Source organism: Zophobas morio, unplaced genomic scaffold (assembly GCF_036711695.1).
Source record: "Zophobas morio isolate AGI-343-1 ecotype UQ-CSIRO unplaced genomic scaffold, CSIRO_AGI_Zmor_V1 ptg000033l, whole genome shotgun sequence".
Taxonomy (NCBI): Eukaryota; Metazoa; Arthropoda; class Insecta; order Coleoptera; family Tenebrionidae; genus Zophobas; species Zophobas morio.
Window position 1 is genome coordinate 1,785,079 of NW_026972138.1, and position 20,001 is coordinate 1,805,079.

General features: G+C 28.2%; 1 protein-coding gene across 3 annotated transcripts in view; it reads right to left on the bottom strand.

Annotated features, from left to right (window-relative positions):
• The window catches only part of LOC135139703 (adipokinetic hormone/corazonin-related peptide receptor variant I-like), a 243,025-nt gene that overhangs the window by 136,294 nt on the left and 86,730 nt on the right, over positions 1-20,001 (bottom strand). For all 3 annotated transcript variants that reach the window (XM_064070006.1, XM_064070005.1, XM_064070007.1), the window contains exon 2: positions 782-1,009. In XM_064070006.1, coding sequence (XP_063926076.1) covers positions 782-1,009 — 228 coding nt within the window. The remainder of the gene's footprint in view (positions 1-781; positions 1,010-20,001) is intronic.

Consider the following 20,001-nt stretch of genomic DNA (forward strand, 5'->3'; position numbering starts at 1 on the left):
TTAAGGTTATCGTTTTTTCAAATTTTAAAAATTAAAATATCTAAAAGTTGAAAAATCGAAAACTTGTACATCGAAAAATTGAAAAACCAAAAAATTGAAAAAATAAAGATAATAAAATCTGTAACCAGACATTGCAAATCGAAAATTTGAAGAAATGAAAAATTAAGAATCGAAAATTGAAAAATTAAAAATTGAAAAAACAGAAGAGAACAAAAAATTGAAAAATCGCAGTACGAAAAATTGAGGAAACAAAACATTATAAAATCGAAGCAATGAATAACCGAATAATTGAAAAAATAGAGAAAATAAAAACCGAAACAAAAAAAAACTGGAAAACTCAAAATTCGAAAAATTTAAAAACCTGAAAAAACTTGAAAACTCAATAAACTGAAGACACAAAAAAAAAGAAAAATTCAATTTAAAAAACCGTGAGAGTGTTTATTTACGCCAGAGGTTTTTACTTTATAAAGAAATATCAGAAAACAAAAATGGCAATTTTTTTTATAGCATTTCAAGGAATCGGAATTTGTTGGGCTGCACTTCAGTTCCATGAAAACAACCTTCGACCAATTTTTATTATCATTATTCACTGAAGCCACGTGCCAGCGTGCACCTTTTCCCCGGAACCTCCTCCTAAGCCCAGCAGTCGATCTGACGTGAAGGAAATGAATTAATTATGGGGCGTATTTGTGCTACGGCGACGGAAAGTTTCCGTCTGGCCCCCTTCAGCGCGAAATTAGTGAGTTTGCGATGCCAAGGGATGGCTCCGTAATGTATTTACCTGCGGTATACAATAAACGAAGGACGTGCCCCATGCGAAGGCCAGCATCATCTTGCCTCTTCTTCTGGCGTCGTTGACTCGGAGAGGGTGGAGGACCGCAAAGTATCTGTCCAAGGACACGCACACAAGGACGTTGCTGCTTAGGTACGGTCCAAAGGCTCGCAGGAACAAGAAGACTTTGCATGCCACATTTCCCGCGATCCATTTACCTGTCACTCTCCATCCGACCTGGAATTTAGAGAGACGACTAAGCATTTAAATATTTAATATCGGCAGTTGCGGTGGGCTGTCGTCGCCTGCCTTGCTTATCTTTTGGGGGTGGATAATGTGCGGAATTTGGGCTGGGTGAGGGTTGGGTTGGGGCTCGAGATTAATAAGCACGAAAAGGTTACTAATTTTTTTTAAGTAAACCTTTATGGAAAAATACGGCCTGACATGCACGAGGTATTGGTCACGCGTCACAGGGTGACAAATCTGTGTTTGCTCTTGTGGGTGGTTGTTTCGAGGTGATTTTTCACACTCCCACGTATGCGTTTTGGTGCGTTATAAATTGGCATTTTGTGGGTGTGTTTTCATCAGTTTGGTTATTATTTTTTTTGGTTTTGGATTAATGAATTGTCGGGACCGCAGGTTATAAAAACGTGGATATTGATTTGAAAAAATGTTTGGATTTGGCAGATTTATTGCCGTTATTAGCAAGTCGAGTGTAGATTTGCGTTTAATTTTCATGATATTTGTAAAAGAAAGTGAATGGATTTAATATTTCAATTCGCCGGTTCGGTGAAAATAGAAATTAATAAAAAAATTAGTCGGGGGTTACTTCCATAGAATTCCGTCGCCTCTGAAGTGCTTAGAGAAATCATAAAATTTTTTCGGGTTTTTTTTTTGATAACCCCTATGATGTAAAATCTAATGTCGTAAATGAGCATTTTTTTGCCTTCAATTTTTCATTTGTTCAATTTTTTATTTTTTTTTGTTTCTTTAGTTTTTCGATTTGTTTTTTCTCGAGTTTTCAAGGCTGTTTCCAATTTTTCGATTAGCGATTTTTCAATTTTCATTTGTTTATTCGAATTTTTGGATTTTACAATTTTCAGATTTAAAATTTCTTAAGTTTTCAATTATTAATTTTCCAAATTTTGGTTTTTCAATTTCTCGTTTCGGTGTTTATTTTCTCTCTTTTTACAATTTTCCGATTTTATAATTTTTCGTTTTTTCAATTTCCATTTTTTCAATTTTACATCTAAATCTTAGAGTTTTCATTTTAAAATTTTTCAATTTTTCGTTTTTCCAAATTTTGAATGTCTCAGTTTTTAGATTTTGCAATTTCACGAAGTTTCAATTTTTGAATTTTGAATTTTTGATTTTTCAACTTTTAGATTTTTTCAGTTTTTGGATTTTTCAATTTTTCGTTTCTTCAATTTCGATTTGCAATTTTTCTGTTCTTTATTTTAAATATGAAATAATTATTAGAAATTTAAGAAATTTTCAATTTTTCAATTTTTCGATTCTTCAGTTTTTCGTTTCCGCAAATTCTCGTTTTGGTTTTTCATTTTCTTTGTTTTTACAATTTTTCTAGTTTTTGTTTTAAGTATGGTAATACCAATGATTTTTAAATTATTCCACTTTCTCAATTTTATGATACTAGAATTTTTTAGTATTCAATTATTAGATTATAAACTTTTTCATTCATTCGACTTTTCGACATTTCGTTTTATATTTTTTCAATTTTTCGTTTTTTTTAATTTTTGCTTTGGGATTTTTATGTTTTCTATTTGAAATATGAAATAATTACATATTATAAATTAACAAATTTTTCATCTTCCAGTTTTGGGATTTTAAAATTTTCTTTATTTTTACTATTTTCCGATTTTTCATTGTTCCGATTTTATGGTTTTTTGTTTTTCAATCGTCTATTTCGCGATTTTTGAAATTTTTGCTTTTTTATTTCTCCAATTTTTATTTTTCATTTCTAAAGTTTCGATATTTTTGGTTTCGGTTTTTAATTTTTTTTATGTTTTCAATTTTTGATTTTATAATTTTTCTTGTTTTCAACGTGAAATTTTGCAGTTTTTATATTTTCCAATCTTTAGGTTTCAATTTTTCGTTTTTTCAGTTTGTGATTTGCAGTTTTTCTAGTTTTTTTAAGTATGGTAACACTGATTTTTTAAATATTTCACTTTCTTAATTTTACGATTCTCGAATTTTTTCATTACTTAATTATTAAATATAAACTTTTTCATGTATTCGACTTTTCAACTTTTCGATTTATATATTTCTTCAATTTTTCGATACTTTAATTTTTGAATTTTTCGATTTTTCAACTTTATTATTATTATAAATTAAAAAAAAATCGCTCTTCCAGTTTTGGGATTTTACAATTTTTCTTTTTTTCAATTTTTCGATTTTTAATTCTTCAGTTTCTTATTTAGGTTTTTCATTTTTTTATTTTTACAATTTTTGGATTTTTCATTGTTCCGATTTTATAATTTTTTGTTTTTTCAATCTTCCGTTTTGCGATTTTTCAATTTTTCGTTTTTTTATTTTTCCAATTTTTAAATTTTCAATTTTCGATTTTTTAATTTTTCATTTGTCAGAACTTTCCATGTGCAATTTTTGATTTCGGTTTTTTATTTTCTTTATTTGTTTAATTATCGATTTCTGATTTTCTGATTTTATAATTTTTCTTTTTTCCAACGTGAAATTTTTCAGTTTTTGAAGATTTTCCAGTTTTTCGGATTCAGTTTTTCGATTTGCAATTTTTCAATTTATCATTTTTTTTCTTTAATTGTACCACAACAATTTTTCAGTTTTTTGGTTTCCAATTTTTGGATGATTCAATTCTCCGATCTCCACTTTCACGAGCTTTCAAATTTTATTTTTCAATTTTTCGTTTCTTCAATTTTTCCGGTTTTTTATTTTCTTTATATTTTCAATTTTCCGATTTTTCAACGTTCTGATTTTATCATTTTTCTTTTGTTCAATGCGAAAATTTCAAATTTCCGGTTTGCAATTTTTTGGTTTTTAATTTTCGATTTTTCAATTTAAAACTTCATTTTCTCGATTTTTAATTTTTTTCTTTTTTTTTTGTTTCTTCAATTTTACGACATGTCACTCTTCGAGCTTTCATTTTTAAAATTATTTTTTTTTAATTTTCCAATTTTTGGATTTTCCAGTTGTTAGATTTCCAATTTCTCGAGCTATCAATTGGTCATTTTAGAATTTTTCTATTTTTCAATTTTTCGATTTTTAATTTTTCAATATTTCGATTCTTCAGTTTTTTGTTTCTTCAGGTTCTCGTTTCGGTTTCTCATTTTCTTTATTTTTACAATTTTTCGATTTTTCATTGTTCCGATTTTATAATTTTTTTGTTTTTACGATTTCCCGTTTTCCGATTTTTCAAATTTTGGTTTTTTTATCTCTTCAATTTTTAAATTTTCAATTTTAAATTCTTTAATTTTTCATTTCTTCAAATTTTCCCTGCGCAATTTTTAGTTTCGGTTTTTATTTTCTTTAATTATTCAATTTTTCGATTTTTCAATGTTCTGATTTTATAATTTTTCTTGTTTCCAAGGTGAAATTTTTCAGTTTGTCGGTTTCATTTTTTCGATTTTTCAACTTTCAGATTTTTCAATTTTTCGTTTCTTTAATTTTTCAGTTTACCATATTTTTGTTTCTTCAATTTTACCACATGTAACTTACGAGTTTTCATTTTTATATTTTTCAGTTTTTTGATTTTCTAATTTTTTGATGTTTCAATGTTTTCGATCTCCAATTTCACGACCTTTCAAATTTTAATTTTTTATTTTTCGATTTTTCAATTTTTCAGTTCTTGAAATTTTTGTTTCGGTTTTCAGTTTTCTTTATTTTTTCAATTTCGCGAAATTTCAATGTTCTGATTTAATTTTTGTTTGTTTCCAACGTGAAATTTTTCAGTTTTTGGATTTTCCAGTTTTTCGCTTTCGATTTTTCAATTTTTAATTTGCAATTTTTCTGTTTTTTATTTTAAATATGAAATAATTATTATAAATAAAAAAATTTCACTCTTCCAATTTTGTCATTTCAGAATTTTTCTATTTTTCAATTTTTCGATTTTTAATTTTTCAATACTTCGATTCTTCAGTTTTTTATTTCTGCAGGTTCTCGTTTCGGTTTCTCATTTTCTTTATTTTTAGAATTATTCGATTTTTCATTGTTCCGATTTTATAATTTTTTTTGTTTTTACGATTTCCCGTTTTCCGATTTTTCAAATTTTGTTTTTTTTTATCTCTTCAATTTTTAAATTTTCAGTTTTAAATTCTTTAATTTTTCATTTCTTCAAATTTTCCATGTACAATTTTTGGTTACGGTTTTTATTTTCTTTATTCTTTCAGTTTTTCGATTTTTCAATGTTTGATTTTATAATTTTTCTTGTTTCCAACGTGAAATTTTTCAGTTTTTCGGTTTCAATTTTTCGATTTTTCAACTTTTAGATTTTTCAATTTTTCGTTTCTTCAATCTTTCGATTTGCAATTTTTCAATTTATTATTTTCTTGTTTCTTCAATTTTACCTCATACGAGTTTTCATTTTTAAAATTTTTAGTTTTTTGATTTTCCAATTTTTGGATGTTTCAATTCTCCGACCTTCAAGTTTTCAAATTTTATTTTTCAATTTTTCAATTTTCGTTTCTTCAATTTTTCGTTTTGGATTTTTGTTTTCTTTATATTTCAGTTTTTCGATTTTTCAACGTTTTAATTTTATCATTTCTCTTTTGTTCAATGCGAAAATTTTAAATTTTTGGATTTTTTAATTTTTCGATTTGCAATATTTTGGTTTTTAATTTTCGATTTTTCAATTTAAAAATTTTCATTTTTTCGATTTTTCAATTTTTTCTTTTTTTTTGTTTTTTCAATTTTATGACGTCCCTTTTCGAGTTTTCATTTTAAAATTTTTCAGTTATTTTATTCTCCAACTTTTGGATAACCCAGTTTTCGGATTTTCCAGTTTTTCGATTGCAATTTCTGAAAATTTATAATTTTTGAATTTTCCGATTTTTCAACTTTTAAATTTTTTAAATTTTTCGATTATTCAATTTTTCGTTTCTTCATTTTTTGATTTATATAATGTTTCTGTTTTTTTGTTTTAAATACAAAATAATTATTATAAATACTTTAAAAAAATTTTGACTTTTTTAATTTTGCGATTTAAGAATTTTTCTATTTTTCGTTCCTAAAGATTTTCGTTTCTGCAGTTTTTCGTTTTGGTTTTTCATTTTCTTTATTTTTTCAATTTTCCGATTTATCAACGTTCCGATTTAATCATTTTTCTTTTGTTCAATGCGAAAAATTTCAATTTTTGCATTTTTCAATTTTTTGATTTGCACTATTTTGGTTTTTAATTTTCGATTTTTCAATTTAAAATTTTTCATTTTCTCGATTTTTCAATTTTTTCTTTTTTTTGTGTCTTCGATTTTATGACGTCACTTTTCGAGTTTTCATTTTTAAATTTTTCAGTTTTTTTATTCTCCAACTTTTGGATAACCCAGTTTTCAGATTTTCCAGTTTTTCGATTGCAATTTCCGAAATTTTTTAATTTTTAAATTTTCCGATTTTTCAACTTTTAGATTTTTTTTAATTTTTCGATTATTCAATTTTTCGTTTCTTCAATTTTTGATTTATATAATGTTTCTGTTTTCTTATTTTAAATACAAAATAATTACTATAAATAAATTTAAAAATTTTCGACTTTTTTAATTTTGCGAATTAAGAATTTTTCTATTTTTCGATTCTTCAGTTTTTCGTTTGGGTTTTTCATTTTCTTCATTTTTTCAATTTTCCGATTTTTCAACGTTCTGATTTTATCATTTTCCTTTTGTTCAATGCGAAAAATTTCAATTTTCCGATTTTTCAACTTTTAGATTTTTTTAATTTTTCGATTATTCAATTTTTCGTTTCTTCAATTTTTGATTTAGATAATGTTTCTGTTTTTTTATTTTAAATACAAAATAATTACTATAAATAAATTTAAAATTTTTTTACTTTTTTAACTTTGCGATTTAAGAATTTTTCTATTTTTCGATTCTTCAGTTTTTCGTTTCTGCAGTTTTTCGTTTGGGTTTTTTATTTTCTTTATTTTTTCAATTTTCCGATTTTTCAATGTTCTGATTTTATCATTTTCCTTTTGTTCAATGCGAAAATTTTCAATTTTCGGATTTTTCAATTTTTCGATTTTGGTTTTTAATTTTGGATTTTTCAATTTAAAACTTTTCATTTTCTCGATTTTTCAATTTTTTCTTTTTTCTGTTTCTTCATTTTGACATGTCACTCGTGTTTACATTTTTTTGATTTCCCAACTTTTGGATAATTTAGTTTTTAAATTTTGTATTTTTTCGATTTCCAATTCCTCGAGCTATCAATTTTTCATTTTTGAATTTTTCGATTTTTAATATTTCAATTTTTCGATGCCTCAGTTTTTCATTTCCATTTATAAATTTTTGTTTTCGCAATTAAATTTTTTCAATTTGTCGTTTCTTCAATTTTTTGAGTTGCAATGTTTCTAATTTTCATGTTTTTCTGTTTCTTCATTTCTTGGAGTTTTTATTTTATAATTTTCCAGTTTTTCGATTTTTCAAATTTGGATTTTTCAATTTTTAGATTTTGCAATTTAGTTTTCAAATATTTAATAACTATAATTTTCAAAAATTTTTTTTTAATTATACAATTTTAGAAATTTTTCCATTTTTCATTTACTGGATTTTTGATTTTTCAATACCTCGATCTTTCGATGTTACAGTTTTTCGAAAAATTTTAAAATTGGAAAATTGAGGAATTGAAAAACCAAGGAATGAAAATTTGAAGAATTGAATGGTCTAAAAATTATAGAATCCAAAGAAACATTGAAAAAATGAAAAATTGTGATACAAAATCGATAAAATGAAAATTAAAAAAGCGGAAAAATGAAAATCAAGAACTTGAAAAATTGAAAATTCGAAAAATTTCGGAGATTATCTGTCTAATAAAGATCTACACAGACGGCCAAACCGACGAAACGGGGAACCACTTTTTTCGTAATAATAATACACAATAATGGGCATCTGGAAATTATTTGGACGTTATACCTACTATAAAAAACGGTAATTAATTTTACTTAAAGCTTTGATGCCCGTTGATTTTGAAAGGAAGTGAGCTTTTATTGTTTAGCTTACACAAGCCCGAATATAGCTTAATAAATAATAATTTGTGCCCATAAAAGCGACTCTAAATCGCCATAATTATCACTGCTGGACTGCAGAAAGCTCTCACTGGAAAGAACGAAAAGTTCAACACACTCATACCATCAACCTTTGCTGAATTACGACGGAAATTTCATCTCTAATTTTTTTTAAACAACGATTTGCTTGCGGCTTCGCCCACTTAAGACACTCTAGGCAAGTATGTTGAACTTTAGACTTGTTTAAGAATTTCGTCCTTTTCGTTCCCGTGGGGATAAAAATAAAAACAATCGAAAAATTCTTTGAAGGCTTTTTTATGTTCGACCCTTATAACCACAAACCAAGTTGATAACTCGCTCAGTGTAAGAGTTTTTAAAGATTTGTAAAAATAAATTTCACCCCTTTTAATCCTCTTAAGGGATGAGTTCAAGGAAATCCTTTTAGTGGGTGTCTGTCTAAGTCGCAAAAAAGTCCCTCCCGAAATTACACCTGGCTTTAGGGTGACATTTTCCGATTAATTATTATTGACCACAGAATAAACTTAAAAAACACGGAATTATTTAAATAAAACGAAAACGGTAGTATAAAGTTTTAAAGAGATTTTTTCTAGGACGTTAAATCTCCAGAAATGTGATATTACTTGAAATTAAATTACCGAGGATTTCAGCTGCTTCAGGAAACTTTAACCTAGATTGTTTTCAACGGTTTTTTGTTACAGTTCGAGAACGCGAAGAGGTAACTCATACAAGAATAAAACTCAATCAAATAAAAGTGATTTTCGTTGTTCGAATATGAGACGAATTACAACTGATTAGTTACTTTTTTGTCACCCAGGTTGTGAATTTTGTAAAAGATACAGGAAAGTTTTACCTCCCTATCAAGGAAGTAACTTTCCGGGAAGCAAAGTTTGAGCTTACGATACGTGATTGTGTCACTTAAACAAAAGCACTCCTGCGTCGAGGTGAAAAGTTCGCAGGAAAACTTGGAGATGCTGGTTTTATTAATTTAGGCGTGCTATTTAATGCATGTTTTATCTAGAAATAGGACGAATAGATTTTCATGCAATAAATTTGAGGTGAAAGCTTTTTCAATACACAGGGTGTTGATTTTTTTATGAGTGCAGAAAATTTATTTACAGCACATTATCAACGGGAGTACATTACATCGGAAAAATGTCACGTAGACATTTGTTTGATTTGAATGGGTTTATCGCCCCAAAACAGATGACTAAAATTATTCATAAGTCGAATTTTTTTGAGTCACCTTTTTAAGCAAATCTAAAAAGTATGAATGCAGTGATTAAAAATCTGTTCATATTTTGCACATTTGCGAAAGAATTTATTCGGCAAAATTTTGAGATGCCGTAATCAATAAATAAGATGAAAATCGGAAAATCTTAGTACATGTCTAAGATTCTGGAGGAAATTATTATCAACGTTGTTCAATGCGATTTGTGGATCTTTCTAATTCTCGATCGATTTTTTTACGTTTCGTTTTTCCGAATTTTTTGAGTGTCCCATTTCTCAATTTCTCGAATTTTCGATGTTTCGATTTCCCAATTTTTCAGTTTTTCATATCTTCAATTTTTCGATTTTTCAGGTTTCTGATTTTAATTTTTCAATTGTTTGTATTTTTTTTAATTTTCGTTTTTGGATTGTTCGACTTTTCGATTTCTCGGGTTTTCAATTTCGCGGTTTTTCAATTTTTTTGATATCTTAATTTTTCGATACTTTAGAGTATAGATTTTTAGATTTTTCGATTTGTCGATAATTCGAATTCTCGATTAATTTTTTCACGTTTTGTTTTTTCGAATTTTTTGATTTCCCATTTCTCAAATTCTCGACTTTGCGGATTTTCAGTTTTTCAAATTTTCAGTTTTTCGATTTTTTAGGTTTGATTTTGATTTTTCAATTTTTTGATTTTTAAATTTTCGATTTTTCAGCTCCTCAGTTGTTTGACTTTTCGATTTCTCGAGTTTTCAATTTTTTCATGTTCCAGTTTTGGATTTTACAATTTTTTTTTTCAATATCTCAATCTTCAGACTTTTGAATATTTTTAGTTTTTCGATACTTTACAGTTTAGATTTGTCGATTTTTCTGGTTTTCGCATTTCGTATCTTTCGATTTTTCGACTTCTGGGTTTTACATTTTTCGAGATTTCAGTTCTGGAATTTTGAATATTGTGATTATTCAATGTTTCTACTATTCCTCGATTTTTCAATTTTTTGATTCTTAAAATATTCGATTTTTTAAATTTTAGATTTTTCGATTTCTCGATATTTTAGTCATAGTTATAGTTCAATGTGATATCTTGAAGTTAAAAAGGATTAACAAAACGAAACCTGAAATTTTGAAAAGCTCTGAAATCAAAAAAATCAAATTATTGTTTTCCGTTTTGGCCGTTTCTCTTAAACTGTCGAAGAGTTTGATTCTTTAATGTTTCGATTTTTCAATTTATCAAATTCTCGATTTTTCAAATTATCGATTTCACAATTTTTTGTTTTGATTTATCACTTTTCCAATATTTCACTTTTACGATTTTTACAATTTTTTGATTCTCCAATTTTTCGTTCTTCACATTTTTCAAATTTTCGATTTTTGCCGTTTCTAAATTTTCGATTTTTTCGTTTTTTCGATTTTTTTGATTTTCCCATTTCTCAAATTCTTGACTTTTCGATGTTTGAGTTGATAAACAGATACATTTTCGTTAAAAAGTTACCATGCTTACAATAACTTCAAAACGTCAAGATTTCAAAGTATTCAGTTTTGCAATTCTTGATTTAGTCAATAAAATAAATTGTAAAAAATCAAAAAATTGAAAATTCGAAAAATTGAAACTTGAAAATCGGATAATTGTTGAAATATGTAAAAAAATTGAATTATTTCGAAATCGAAAATCCGGAAACTGAAAAACAAAAAAGAGAAATTGAAAAATTAAAAAACGAAAAACTGAAAGATTAAAAATCGTTAAATTAACAAGTCAAAAATTACAGAATTGCAAAATCGAAAATGTGGAAAACCGAAAATTTAAAATTCACAGAAGATTTAAAAGATCATAAAATGAAAAGGTTACTAAATCAAAAGACCAATAAATTAAAATATCTAAAAATGTTTTGCGATTTTTCAATTTTTCGATTTCTCGGTATTTCTGTTTTGAGGCTTTGTGGATTTGGCTCTTAAAATATTTTGTTAAATGGTAAAACCGTAATAAATTATTATTATTAAAAATTGAAAGATTAAAAATCGAGAAATTGCAAAATCGAAAATTGCAGTCCTAAAATGAAAAATCGAAAATGTGGAAAACAGTAACATTCAAAATTCAGAACCGCAAAATGAAAAACCGAAAAACTGAAAATTCGAAAACTTAGAAATGTACGACTTGAAAAACCGGTTAATTGATAAATTATAAATTAAAAAAAAATATTGAGGAAACAAGAAATTAAAATATCTAGAAATAGAAAAATTGAGAAACCGAAAAATCGAAAATTCTAAATTCGAAAATTTTAAAATAGGTAATTAAAAAAATGGGTTTGAAAGATCATAAATTGAAAAAAATTACTAAATCAAAAGAACAATAAATTAAAATGTCTACAAAGTCTTACGATTTTTCCAATTTTTAATTTTTCGACTTTACATCGATTATACAGATTTTCTGTTCTTGATTTTTTCGATCCTTTTTTTGGATTTCCCGATTTTTCAGTTTTCCGACTTTCAGTTTTTCAATTTTTCGATTCTTCAATTTTTGGATTTCGCAATTTTTCCATTTTTTAAACTTCACATTTTTCGATTTTTGAATTATACATTTTTCGAATTTCGTTTTTTCAAAATCTTGAATTTTTCAATCCTCCGATTTTATTTTTTTTTCAGTTTTACAACCTTGGAATTTATGGGTTTCCATTTAGATTTTTTCCATTTTAATCAAGTTTAAAAATACAGAACCTGAAAAACGGAAATAGAGAAAATGAAAAATTAAAAATCGAAAAATTGAAAGATTAAAATCGAGAAATTGAAAAATCAGAAATTACAGGATCGAGAAATGAAAAATCGAGAAAGTGGACAACTGAAAAATAAAAAATTCAAATATAAAAACTGCAAAATGAAAAATCGAAAAACTAAAAACTCAAAAAATTTTGAAAAAGACGACTTGAAAAATCATTATTAAACAAAAAAAAATATCTAGAAATCGAAAAATTGGGAAACCGAAAAACAAAAAATTAAGAAATTCAAAAATTAAAAATCGAGAAATTAAGAAATCAAAAATTGCAAAATTGTAAAATTCAAACATCGAAAATGTGAAAAAACGAAAAGTTAACAATTTGAAAGTTTTAAAATAAAAAAAAAAATGAAAATTGAAAAATCGAAAAATTGAAAATTCGAAAAATTTAGAAATAGGCAATTTTAAAAATCGGATAATTGGAAAATCATAAATTAAAAAAAATACCGTATAAGCAAATCTAAAAGTAGATTTATTCGGCAAACTTTTGAGGTGACGTCATCAATTTTTTGGAGGGGACAAGTAAATATATTTTGAATAAAAACTTATCATGCCGAAACCGAAATAGGCCAAAATAAAAAATTGAAAAAATGATAAATCGAAAACCTGAACAATGAAATCTCGACAAATCGGGAATGAAAAATTAACAAATCGAAAAATTGAAAAACAGAACACCTAAACCCAGGAAGTCGAAAAATAGAAAAATTAAGAAATATTGAAAAATTAAAATATCAAAAGATTGAGGAATCTAAAATTTAATAATCCAAAAATTGAAAAACCCAAAAAGTAAAAAGGTTGACACATAGAAAAACTCAGAAGTCAAAAATAGAAAAGCCGAAGAATTGAATAATTGAAACATCCTAAAACTGAAATATGTATCTAAAAACTGAAAAACCGAAAAATCAAAAAAGTGAAATCGAAAAATAGAAACGTAAAAAAATCGAAAAATTGGAAAATCAAAAACCTGAAAAATCAAATAATTAAAGAATTGAAGAACAGGAAAATCGAAACCCTCCAAGGTCAAGAAATGGGAAAATCAAAACATCGATCGATTGAAAAATCGAAAAATTGAGAGTTTATAAAAGTAAAATTTGAAAAATTAAAAAATCGAAAATTTGACAAAATGACAATCGAAAAACAGAAAATCTAAAACCGGGAAGTCGAAAAATCAAAATATTAAGAAATCGAAACATTTGAAAAATTCGAAAACTTGAAAAACTGAAATATCGAAGAACTGAAATGAAAAATCGAGAAATCGAAAAATCTAAAAAATGAAAGAAAAACTAAAAATGGAAAACTAAATCGGGAAATCAAAACATTGAAAAATCGAAAAAATTAAAACGACAATTGAAAACAAAATCTAAAACCGGGAAGTCGAAAAATCGAAAGATTAATCAATCGAAAAATTGAAAAAGAAAAAAGAATCGGCACATTGAAAACTCCAGAAGCCAAAAATCGAAAAGTCGAAAAATCAAAATATTGAAAAATCCCAAAACTGAAATATCGAAAAACTGAAAAATGGAAAATCTGAAAAATCCAAAAATTGAAATATCCAAAAACTGAGAACCTAAAAGTCGAAAAATTGAACAATAGAAACATCCAAAAAGTGAAGTCGAAAAATTGAAACCTTAAAAAAATAAAGAAACAAAAAATCAAAAACCTGAAAAATCTAAAAATTAAAGAAACGAAGAACAGGAATATCGAAACCGTCGAAAGTCAAGAAATGGGAAAATCAAAACATCGATTAATTGAAAAATCGAAAAATTGACAGTTTATAAATGTCAACTTTGAAAAATCGAAAAATCGAAAATTTGAGAAAACAGCAATTGAAAAACATAAAATCTAAAACCGGGAAGTCGAAAACTCGATTGATTAAGAAATTAAAACATTTGAAAAGTTCGAAAACTTGAAAAGCTAAAATATCGAAAAACTGAAATGAAAAATCGAGAAATCGAAAAATCTAAATATACAATAATCTATATATTTTAAATATTGAAAAATTAAAATATCAAAAAACTGAAAAACCTAAAATTTAAAAATCGAAAAATTGAAAAAAACGACAATTGAAAAACAGAAAATCTAAAACCCCGAAGTCGAAAAATCGAAAGATTAAGAAATCGAAACATTTGAAAAATTGAAATATGGAGGAGCTGAAATGAAAAATCGAGAAATCGAAAAATTTAAAATTTTAAATATTGAAAAATTAATAAAATACCAAAAAATTGAGAACTCTAAGATTTAAAAATCGAAAAAGTAAAAAGTCGATACATCGAAAAATCCAGAAGTCAAAAATGGAAAAGCTGAAGAACAGAAATATTGAAAAATTCTAAAACTGAAATATCGAAAAACTGAAAAATGAAAGAAAAACTGAAAGATCCCAAAACTGAAATATCCAAAAACTGAGAATCTAAAGAATCGAAAAATCAAAAAAGTGAAGTCGAAATCGAAACCTTAAAAAAATCGAAAAATTGAAAAATAAAAAACCTGCAAGATCGTAAGATCGAAAAATTGAATAATAATAAGTAAACTGAAAAATCCCAGAACTGAAATGTCAAAAAACTGAGAAATTAAAAAAAATTAAAAAATTGAGAAATCGAAAAATCAAAAAAGTGAAGACGAAAAATAGAAACCGTAAAAAATCGAAAAATTAGAAAATCAAAAACGTGAAAAATCAAAAAATTAAAGAATTGAAGAACAGGAAAATCGAAACACTCCAAGGTCAAGAAATGGGAGAATCAAAACATCGATCAATTGAAAAATCGAAAAATTAAGAGTTTATAAAAGTCAAATTTGAAAAATTAAAAAATCGAAAATTTGACAAAATGACAATCGAAAAACAGAAAATCTAAAACCCCGAAGTCGAAAAATTGAAAGATTAAGAAATCGAAACATTTGAAAAATTGAAATATGGAAGAGCTGAAATGAAAAATCGAGAAATCGAAAAATCTAAAAGTTTAAATATTGAAAAATTAAAATACCAAAAAATTGAGAAATCTAAAATTTAAAAATCGAAAAAGTAAAAAGTCGACACATCAAAAATCCAGAAGTCAAAAATGGAAAAGCCGAAAAACAAGAATATTGAAAAATGGCAAAACTGAAATATCGAAAAACTGAGAAATTAAAGAAAAATTGAAAAATAGCAAAACTGAAATATCCAAAAACTGAGAATCTAAAGAATCGAAAAATCAAAAAAGTGAAGTCGAAATCGAAACCTTAAAAAAATCGAAAAATTGAAAAATCAAAAACCTGCAAGATCCTAAGATCGAAAAATTGAATAACAAGTAAACTGAAAAATCCCAAAACTGAAATGTCCAAAAACTGAGAAACTAAAAAAATTGAAAAATTGAGAAATCGAAAAATCAAAAAAGTGAAGTTGAAAAATCGAAACCTGAAAAAATTGAAAAATTGGAAAACCAAAATACCTGAAAAATCAATTAGTTGAAAAAGCGACAAATAAAGAGTTTATAAAAGTCAAAAATTGAAAAATCGAAATATTTAAAAATCGTAAAATTGAAGAGAATAACTGAAAACCGAAAAATTGAAAAATTGAGAAATTGTAAAATCCAAAAATTGAAAAATAAATAGTAGTAAACTGAAAAGTCCCCAAACTAAAATTTCGAAAAACTGGAAATTGGAAAGTTGAAACAGCAGAAACTTTGGTCGAAACCGGTTAGGATGTGTATGAGATCACGAAACGCTTAGAGTCGACATTGGCCTGAGTGCGCTCTGGTCTGTAGATCAAACAAGTTCTCAGACGACGAACTGTAATTCATGTGACCTGAATTAAAGCGAAGGAAACAGTAACACTAGATTTTGACATTTTTTCTAGTTAATTTTATTCCTAGTTAGCAACAAACACTGTTGCCAACATAAGTCGAAGAGTCCTCAACCCTCATTTAATTTAAACTATGACGCTTCTCTATGTTCTCTGGTTGCACTTCCAAGGAAGGCGACGCGGATTTTTCCCAATTAATGTGGCAAAGCGCAGCGCAAAAACAATAAGCCCTTAACCGTCGACGACCTTCCTAATTGTCCTCCACGGAAAGTATAAACGTTAGGGCGCGAGTGGTTAAATTTTGAGCGAAATTAAATTAGTATCAACCGTTTCGCCTAAAAGCATGATAATGAGCCTGACGCATGTTCGGTTCATTGAGTTTTCCGTCGTGTTCACTCTAGCAATACTTAGGCCTAAACTCGTGCAAACAAAATTTACATTATTTTGAGACTTAACGCAGAAAGTGGAGTTTACACAATAAACAGTCTCGTTACAACACCGACTTTTGAGTGGCAGCCACTGGGTCCAAGAGGTTGTTTTACGCAGCCGCTCGTTGAATTTTAATTGCGCAAAAATGAAAAATTTGTTTAACTTTCTGGAGATTTACGGCCGGCGAAAATTTGTTTTATCTGGAAGCGAATTAGCGTCATCGTGTGTGAAACACTGTAGGAGTTTGGTTCTTATCTCGATCGGGCGCTTGCGACTTTTTGGGGCAACGAGGAGCGAAATTTATTTTTTTGCGTGTTTATGAGATTGTGTGTGTGATGGCGTTATTGCGCGATTAGTGTTTTCTGGGCTCTGGGGATGATATGCCACGAAATTCACATAGCGCAATTTCGCGTTTCCAGGATTCTGTAAACAACGAGATAACGTCGGCGTCATAATAAATTTATTGTGGAGCTAGATGGTGGTGACTGAGGAGCTTGACGCGGCTGGGAATTGTTTGTTTGGATACGTAGTGTCAAGTGCTTGCATACAAGATGAGATTTTGTTATTTCGGTGGCGGGAATTTGAACCAAAATAAATAACGAGAGTTCGGAAAAATCTTGTCGGTTGCAGAGGAGAGTAGCTGGCGCTTTTTCCACCTATTTTAGTTTTTTCTGCCTATTTTGTTCTAAAATCTGAATTTTCTTGGGAAGGTCACATTTAATATTTCCGCTGCTGTAAAGAAAGGTAATTCAATCCGAGTTTTGGGTGAAAGGGTCGGGGAATTCCGTTAGCAAAATGCCGACAATTCAATAAACCAAATCTATTTTTCTGCGTAAAGCCTGTGGGAAAATTGTTAAGTATAAATTATTAATGTTGTACAATTCAAATCGGAAAAACAGTTGTTAAATTAATTCCATAAATTCGCCTTGTAATAAATATATCAGATTTTGTAAAATAAATAAATAAAATGTGTTATTGCAGGTCCGTCAAAATCGCTTGGTATAACATACAAAATACAAAATACAAAAAAAAATAGAGGGTGGGTGGGCGGGGCTACTATTTCATAATATAAGACTGATTTTGCCACTTTTGACATTTTCGACTATTTAAGATATTTTCTTGTAGATTTTGATATCCGGAAGTTATACTTACTTATTAGTTTCCATTCCCACTCGACAGAAGAATACACTTAGCCCCGCCCACCCACCAGGGCTCCTCTTCAGTGATTAATTTTATCCAATTTGAATGACATGAATGATCTTATACTGAACAGAAATAAAATTAGTCGTTAGAATGAGAAGAGGGAGGGTGGGCAGGGCTAGTATTTGCTAAGATGACACTGATTTTGGCTAAAACAAATACACCCTGAAAAATTTCATTTTTGAAAAAGTTGTTTAAAAATTCTTAAAAAATTCACGGATACAGGTCCCGACGTGCTGATTCTAAAAATATAGCCTGTTTATGGTCACGCGGCACTATCTTGAAAATATTCGTTACAAAATTCGAAATTTCGGATATTTCTAAAAATTTCGATATTTTATTGGGCGATTTTAGAAAAACAGTTTGAGTAATCGAAGAATTTTGAAAAAATTCAGGGACATAGATTTCGACGTAACGTCACCTGTCCTGTCCTAATTTTCCAAATAAAAAAAAAATCTGTAAATATATAAAAACCAAAAGTACATTCTTAAAATAAATGCATTTTCTGAAACAAAAACTAATAATAATTTCAATTTTTTATTTAGATAAGTTTTTATACTGAACTATTTTGACGAAACTGTAAAACTGCTATATTTTAATTAGCGATTTTGGAAAAACGGTAGGAATTTTCAAAGAAACGAAACCGAACCCACCCTGTATTTTCTTACAAGGTATGTCATTTGCCAAAGTCAGTTTTATCTTATCAAATATTAGGCCCGCCCACCCGCCCTCTATTTACTTGGCAAAAAAGTTATCTGCCAAAATCAGTCTTATCTTAGCAAGTACTAGCTCCGCCCACCCCCCTCTTCTCATTCTAACGACTAAATTTATTTCCGTTCAATATAAGATCATTCATTTCATTCAGATCGGATAAAATCAATCACTGAAAAAGAGACAGGGTGGGTGGGCGGGGCTAGTACTTGCTAAGATAAGACTGATTTTGGCAAATGAAATAGCTTCCAAGAAAGCAGAGGATGGGTGGGCGGGGCTAATATTTTCTAAGATAAAACTGATTTTGGCAAATGACATATCTTCCAAGAAAACAGAGGGTGGGTGGGCGGGCCTAGTACTTGCTAAGATAAGACTGATTTTGGCAAATGACATACTCTCTAAGAATATAGAGGGTGGGTGGGCGGGCCTAATATTTGATAAAATAAAACTAATTTTGTTAAATGACATACTCTCTAAAACAAATACATACTGAAAAATTTCATTTCTGAAAAAGTTGTAGCCTGTTTATGGTCGCGCGGCACTATCTTGAAAATATTCGTTGCGAAATTCGAAATTTCGGATATTTCTAAAAATTTCGATATTTTATTGGGCGATTTTAGAAAAACAGTTTGAGTAATCGAAGAATTTTGAAAAAATTCAGGGAGATAGATTTCGATGTAACGTCACGTGGCCTATCCTAACTTTCCAACTAAAAAAAAGTAATAAAAATTTCTGTAAATATATAAAAACCAAAAATACATTCTTAAAATACTTAATTGCTTTTTATGAAACAAAAATTAATAATAATTTCAATTTTTTATTTACGTACAAAATTTTTATACTGAACTATTTTGACGAAACTGTAAAACTGCTATATTTTAATTTGCGATTTTGGAAAAACGGTAGGAATTTTCGAAGAAACGAAACCGAAAATGACTTCTGGATATCGAAATCTACAAGAAAATTTAATGTCTTCAACTACTTTTCAGATAAATGTAATTGAAAAATGGTCGAACATGTCAAAAGTGCCAAATCAGCCTTATCTTATAAAATACTAGCCCCGCCCACCCACCCTCTGTTTTCTTGGAAGGTATGTCATTTGCCAAAATCAGCCTTATCTTATCAAATACTAGCCCCGCCCACCCACCCTCTATTTTCTTGGAAGGTATGTCATTTGCCAAAATCAACCTTATCTTATCAAATACTAGCCCCGCCCACCCACCCTCTATTTCTTTGGAAGGAATATCATTTGCCAAAATTAGCCTAAACTTGTCAAATACTAGCCCCGCCCACCCACCCACTATTTTCTTGGAAGGTATGTCATTTGCCAAAATCAGTCGTATCTTAGCAAGTACTTGCCCGGCCCACCCACCCTTTTGTCATTCTAACTACTAATTTTATTTCTTTTCGGTGTAAGATCATTCATTTCATTTTGATTATATAAAATCAATCAGTGAAAAGGAGACAGGGTGGGTGGGCGGGGTTAATTATTTTCTTCTGTCGAGTGGAAGTGGAAACTAATAATAGAAACTGAGATATGTATATGGAAAAATTTAAAAAAAAAACACTAATCTTTTTTTGTTATACTATTTGCTATAAAATTTATTGCTTATTTCATGCATCTGACCTGATTTGGCTTAAATTAATCATACCCGTACTGACTTCTCTATTGTAACAAATAAACAAATTTTAAATATTTCTGTAATTTCATAAAAACTACAAAGTACATTCTTGAAACAATTGTATTGTTCGAAATAAACGCATACGCCGGTCCGGTATGACGCCTATTGGCTCTAGTATATAAGGCGACGGTGACTCATTGTCCGTGACGGCGGCCGGAGAAGAGCCTGGAAGCGGATATCGTGACGGGTGTTCGAGAATAAGCCTAGAAGCAGCGACAGAGACCCTAGAAAGAACCGCGCGGC